We start from the raw sequence: 6729 nt of genomic DNA on the forward strand, positions 1-6729 counted from the left end.
TGCCTTCAGCCCGAGCTTGCTCATGTGGCCAGCCGAGGTCCTACATAACCTCAGTGCAATCAATCCTGGCTCGCCTTCCCGCAGTCCGGTGATGCTTCATGGCCCCAGAACCCTGTCTCGCCCAGGTCAGAGATGAGACATGCTGCCTATGGGGGGAGCCCAGCCCTGGACACGTACTGGGGGCTTCTCTGGTTTGAACTGAGCTCTCCTCTCAGTAAAAGATGACCGTTTTTGTGGTGTCAGGCTCAAAGGCCTTGCTCTCCCTTGCTTCCTGTGCTCACTGGAGACAGAAGCAGGGGCCTCATGGAACCTTCACTGGTAGTGCGCTTCCTGCAACCAGCACCAGCCCGCCCTGGGGTGGAGCCAAGCCCGCCCTGGGGTGATAAGACGACCTCAGGGGCTGCCCTCTGAAGCTCCAAAGAGAAAGCAGAGGGAAGGGAGCACCAGGCCTGCAGGTGTGGAGGCTGAGGCCAGGTAAGCTTGGGCCACAGCTGAAGACCCTGGGACCCTACCCCCGCCCCTGCCCCTGTGGCTGCTGGAACTTTCTACTGTCCCAGAGAGGCTCCGGTTGGTTTATTTGCATCTGAGCTCTGGGCCCAGACTGGAACCATGTTCTAAACTGGGGTCACATTGGCAGTGTCGGCCTGGGGGAGTAGCCCCGGACTGTGCCCTACTGTAGCACGGAACAGGGTAGTCTCAGTGGGGCCCCTTCTGACCAGGCCCCAGTCTTCTATCTGTAAGTTGGGAACGCGTCAGACAAGGTCTCGGGGGTCCTTCCAGCTGAACCACCTGTGTTGGCTAGAAGTTCAGAGGCCGGCCCGGAAGGACTCAGCACCTGTGTCTCCACTGCCACGGGTTGCTCCCACCCGTCCAGGGTGTGCGAGGCTTTTGCCTTGTAGCCATGGCAGGCTCCCAGGCCCCAGGGCGCTCACCCTGCTTCCTTCCACCCTCTGTAGACACAACTGCAGCCATGGCGGGGATGAAGACCGCCTCTGGGGACTACATTGACTCGTCCTGGGAGCTACGAGTGTTTGTGGGAGAGGAGGACCCCGAGGCCGAGTCGGTCACCCTCCGGGTCACAGGGGAGTCGCACATTGGTGGGGTACTCCTGAAGATCGTGGAGGAGATCAGTGAGTACCCGCTGCTGTCCCCCACCCAGTACAGTCTGGGCACTTCCGGGCTATGCCCGCTGCGCAGCTCGCGATAACGGGGTTGTGATGACTCAGGAACCAGCTTAATCATTCGGCTCCAAAAAAGACATTTCCTCAACTTCCCCTTGCTCCCACCATCTTCCTCGCTTGTCCCACCCAACTGGTTCTGCCAAGTCCCCAGGAGTAGACCTGCCCATCCCTTCATCCTCTTCTAGGGGCAGAGGGGAGGCCTTGCTTGAATCGGGCAGAGGTCACATCGCAGAGATCTGAGGGGGGCTCAGCGGCTCCTGGTGACCTGGGGGCCGGCTCCTACACTCACTCCCCCAGCCGGAAGCCCTCAGCAGGCTGGTGACTGAGCCAGCCTGGGTGGGAAGGCCCTGCCCCCACAGGAAGTTACAGCAGAGCAGCCTGTGGTGTCAGTCATGGAGAGACTTGACATGGGCTTCTCAGCGTCCTTCCCTGCAGGGGTGGGGCTGCCCCTTCCTGGGAGGGCAGCAGGAGCACCTCGATAACAGAGCCGGAAAGCAGGCTGACATGGACCCTGTCAGGAGCCCGGATCCTAGGCCGCCTCAGGGTGCAGGGCAGGAAGGCTGCTCTGACCCAGCCAGTCCGCCAGTGCAGCCCAGGGAGGTCAGTCCAACTGTGGGTAGGAGAGGGCCTGGGGCAACCCAGCCATGAGGCTGAGCAGCAAGGAGAGGTCCCAGAGAAGCTGTAAAAGCAGAAGTGGGGAACAGAGGGTCTCTTGGGAGACCAGGTGTCAGACTAGTCTGAGGCAGGCCTGGGCCAATCCTGGGCCCAGGGGCATAAAGACATGGTGAGCTCCAGGGCGTAGCACATGGTCAGTGCAAGAGGCTCACCATGGAGTCAGGCCTTCGCCACCCATTGCTGGGCCCTGGGGCAAGTGCCTTCAGCTCTTTGTCCTCTATGGATTGATTTTGTCCCCAGCCGGGTCTTGCCAGCCCTGGCTTCCTGGAGAGCTGACCCCGCAGCCACTAGTCCATGCTGAGTGCTGGCTGCTGTACCAGGAGCACCATTGTTGGGGCTCAGAGCCAGAAGGGGGGCTGCCCTCTGCCAGGGTGGGGAGACCTCCCAGGGGAAGACACTGAACACGGTCCTGAGAGAAGCTGCAGCAGGAGGGAGCAGAGCAGGGAGGGACATGGGTGCTCTGAGTTAGAGCCTCTAGGCTGGCGAGGGCACCAGAGCATGCCAAGAAGCAAGGCTGGGAGTGCCCAGGACAGCTCCTGCCTGCCTTGTAGGCCTCTGTAAGGGGTTTGGCTTTATCTTCGAGGTGAAGAGTAGCCACCCGGAGTTTTTGGCAGGAGACGATAGTAAGGTCTACACTGGCAGATCCCTTGGCAGCCAGGTGAGGGGACTGGAGGCTGTAGACCTGAATCAGGCTGCTGTAGCCATCAGTGAGAGGCCCGGTGGCCTCCCAAGGTTGGGCAGGGAGGATGGAGAGCAGGGTGGATTCGGCAGTGGGATTCACATCAATTACACGTGGTGGCTGACAGCAGCAGGGATGATGCCTCTGGCCAGGAATTGATGGCTCCCAGCACAAGACATAGTGGAAAAGGAGTGCCTCTATCCAGAGTCAGTTAAGCTGAGAACCTCAGGGGCTGGGGCTTGGTGTCTTTGCATTGAGAAGTCCAGAACCAGGTAAACAGTTTTCTGGAGGGGCCAGTAGGTGGCGTGGTAGTTAAAGGTGCTGGATTCCCACAGGGTCAGCCGTGGTCTGAGTCCTGGACCCAGTGGCTTGAAACTCACGCCAGGCATATGTGCGTGCGTGCCCAAGATCCTGGGAGGAGAATGGAGGAGAAGGGATTGCCATGGCATCTAGAGCCATAGAACAGGGGAGATTCCCCCAGAGGGCACAACAGAGGAGGGAGAAGGGGTCCTCAACTGAACTCAGTGAAAGAACAGGTAACGGGCAGGCCAGGAGAGGGGACCAAAGAAGACCCAAAAAAGCAGAGTCCAGAGAAGGAGAAGTGGGTAGCACAAAGCCAAGGACAGAGCGAGGGCACACAGGAGGGAAGGGTTATGGCCCTAGAGGGGTCAAGCAGAAGCTGCTCTGGGATTCGACAACACTGGGGCATTAGGGAGGGTGGTGTGGGTAGTGTCACGAAGCAGTCAAAGAGACCAGCAGTTAGTGTAATGGCTATGTTGCTGGACTCCCGCGTAGTCGACTACGATTCACATCCTGGACTCCCACGTAGTCAACTGCGGTTCGCGTCCCGGATCCTGGTGGCTTAAAACTCACGCCGGGTGTGTGTGCATGCGTGCCCAAGATCCTGAGAGGAGAATGGAGGAGAAGGGATTGTGGCGTGGCCATCCCCTCTGGGGGGTGATTTCTCGCTTTCTGTCTCTGTCTGTCTGGTGAGCGCATGTGCCCTATAGCAAAAACCTCTCCAAAAAAAAGAAGCAGTCAAAGCAGTGAAGCATAAGGGCAAAGCAGGACGGAATTGCATACCTCCCAGGGAGGACCCGGGAAGAACTCAAGAAAAGGGCTTTGTAGGACTAGCTGGTGGCATGGAAGTTAAGGCAGATGGATCCCACATGGCCAACTATGTGGTCCCAGACCCAGTCACTTGAAAAACATGCCAGGCAAGTGTGCATGCATGCCCAAAATCCCAGTGAGGCATAAGGGCAAAGCAGGACGGAATTGCATACCTCCCAGGGAGGACCCGGGAAGAACTCAAGAAAAGGGCTTTGTAGGACTAGCTGGTGGCATGGAAGTTAAGGCAGATGGATCCCACATGGCCAACTATGTGGTCCCAGACCCAGTCACTTGAAAAACATGCCAGGCAAGTGTGCATGCATGCCCAAAATCCCACAAAGGAGAATAGAGAAGGGATGGTGGGATGGCCATCCCCCTGGAGGGCTGATTTCTCACGTTCCCTCTCTGTCTCTCTGGCAAGTGCGCACACCCTATAGCAAAGAAAAAAGGAAGGGCCTCACAAGGGGAGGGCTGTGCACTCAGCGGCTTGCAGTCGCCTTGCTCCTGTGCTCATTTTCCTGCCAGCTTGTGCTCCTGGGGGCTGGCTGCAAAGGAGCCCGTTGCATCCATGACCGTGTCCCCAGTTCCTAGCTAGGTGACCAGTGATGTGTCCATGTCCTAACAGGCTCACTCACGTGTGTGCATAGGCATGTCACACACACTCTGAGCTTACCATGCCACGTAGCAGGCATTGTTCAGTGTCCGTGGTGTTGGAGCAATGGTTATATCTTTTTTTTTTTTGGTAGTATTGCTATTGTTTTTTTCTGTTCTGTTTTTAGGTTTTTGAGTTTTGTTTATATATGCTCATCAGAGACAGACAGAGAGGGAATATGAGAAAACACCCCCCCGGGTGAGATGGACATGCCTCAATCCCTTCTTCATTCTCTAGGGATTTGGGGGGTGCATGCACACACACCCAGAGAGATTTACAAGCCACCAGGTCTGAGACTCAAACTGCCATTGACCATATGAGAGTCCAGTGCCTAAGCCACCATGCCACCTGCTGGCTCCCTGAGTATTTTTTATTATTAATCTTTTAAAAATTTGCCAGGGGACTAGCAGGTGGCATAATGGTTACGTCACTGGACTCCCACGTAGTCAACTGTGGTTTGAGTTCCGGACCCAGTGGCTTAAAAACACTCACCCCAAGGAGCCAGCAAGTGGCATGGTGGTTAAAGGCGTTGGACTCCCACATGGCCGACCACGGTTCAAGTCTCGGACCTGGTGGCTTGCTTTCTCACTTCCTCTTTCTCTCTCCGTCTCTCTCTGATCAAACTGGAAAATAATAGTGATAATAATATTAAATAAAGTTAAATAAAATAATTCTTTAAAAAAAAAAAAAACACCCCGGGTACATGCGCATACATGCCCAAGATCCTGGGAGGGAAATATAGGAGAAGAGATTGTGGCATGGCCATCCCCCTTGGAGGGTGATTTCTTGCTTTCTGTCTGTTTTTCTCTGCCTCTCCAGTGAACACACAGGTTCTATAGCAAAAACTCTCTCAGGAAAAACAACAACAACAACAAAAAACCTCGCCAGAAGGTGTGTGCGTGTACCACAGACAGAGAAACAGAGAAAAGAGGAAGGGAGAGAGCACCCTGGAGTGGACAGTCCTTTCCTTTCTCCACCCTGTCAGGATTTTGGGGCATGCACATACACATGCCCAGCATGAAAAAAACAAATCTTTCTTTTTTTTAAAGAGAGATTTTTTTGGTATATGGTACGTGCTTTTGCTGGAAAGACAAATAGACAGAAAGCAAGAAATCATCCCCTGGGGGGATGGCCACACCACAATCCCTTCTCCATTCTCCTCTTAGGATTTTGGGCACAGACGCACACACGCCCAGTGTGAGTTTTAAGCCACTGGGTCCAGGACTCAAACCACAGTCAACTATGTGAGAGTCCAGTGACATAATCATCATGCCATCTGCTGGTCCTGAAAAACAAAACAAATCTTAACAAACAAACAAATTAGAAGAGAAAGAGTTCTGTATGGAGGAGGCATGGTGAGCCGGCGCACAGGAGGTGAAGGTGCTAAGATTGGGGAACACAGATTCTGGGTCGAGGGGCTTCCCTGCGTGTCTGGGCCCAGAAGGACAAGCAGGGTTGAGGCAGCAAAGAGCCGTGCTGCCTTCACCTGGGTTTGAGCACAGCTGACCCAGCTGGCCCTGCTCCTGGCTCGGACAGAGAAGAGCAGCCGTGATCACAGTCCTCGGAATCCTGGGCCCGTGCTCAGTGTCTGGATGGAAGCAGGGAGGAGCAGCAGGGCCTTGCAGGCCTGTGCATCCAACTCCTCCCTGTGGCCCCCACAGATCGCAAGCAGGACTGGTCAGACCACGCCATTTGGTGGGAACAGAAGAAACAGTGGCTGCTGCAGACACACTGGACTTTGGACAAGTATGGAATCCTGGCCGACGCCCGCCTCTTCTTTGGGCCACAGCACCGGCCGGTCATCCTGCGGTTGCCCAACCGCCGTGCCCTGCGCCTCCGCGCCAGCTTCTCGAAGCCCCTCTTCCAGGCCGTGGCTGCCATCTGCCGCCTCCTCAGTGAGTTGTTCAGGCTGGCCCCACGTACCAGCCTGCAAGGGTTCCTCGGGTATGTCCCACACTTTCCTGGCCTGCTACTGTCACCTTGTTCATCTCTTCTTGCCTGCAGGGTGCACGTGGGTGGATCGGGAGGTCTTGGGGCAGGCCCTGGTCCCCACTGAGACCCCAACTCCCCTCAGGCATCCGGCATCCTGAGGAGCTCTCTCTGCTTCGGGCTCCTGAGAAGAAGGAGAAGAAGAGGAAGGAGAAGGAGCCAGAGGAAGAGGTGTATGACTTGAGCAAGGTCGTCCTGGCTGGGGGTGAGCAGAGGCTGGGGCTGGTCAGGGCCAGGGCTGGGGCCAGGGCCGAAGCCTGGAGCTCAGGAACAGGCCTGGGTAACCTCTGACCCGTGCTCTAGGCATGGCACCTGCGTTGTTTCGGGGGATGCCAGCCCACTTCTCAGACAGTGCCCAGACAGAGGCCTGCTACCACATGCTGAGCCGGCCCCAGCCACCGCCTGACCCCCTCCTGCTCCAGCGCCCGCCCCCGCCCCGCCCC

At 56.5% G+C, this 6729-nt stretch overlaps 1 protein-coding gene across 1 annotated transcript in view; it reads left to right on the top strand.

Moving 5' to 3' along the window:
• Nucleotides 1-343: 343 nt before the first annotated feature.
• FERMT3 (FERM domain containing kindlin 3) overlaps nucleotides 344-6729 on the top strand; it is a 19482-nt gene continuing 13096 nt past the window's right edge. The window contains exons 1-4 of the mRNA XM_027772383.1: nucleotides 344-474; nucleotides 957-1130; nucleotides 5959-6192; nucleotides 6372-6491. Of these exons, the coding sequence (XP_027628184.1) occupies nucleotides 971-1130; nucleotides 5959-6192; nucleotides 6372-6491 (514 nt within the window). The 5' untranslated portion in view covers nucleotides 344-474; nucleotides 957-970. The remainder of the gene's footprint in view (nucleotides 475-956; nucleotides 1131-5958; nucleotides 6193-6371; nucleotides 6492-6729) is intronic.

This window comes from Tupaia chinensis, unplaced genomic scaffold (genome assembly GCF_000334495.1).
Source record: "Tupaia chinensis unplaced genomic scaffold, TupChi_1.0 Scaffold000273_1, whole genome shotgun sequence".
In the NCBI taxonomy this organism is placed as follows: Eukaryota; Metazoa; Chordata; class Mammalia; order Scandentia; family Tupaiidae; genus Tupaia; species Tupaia belangeri.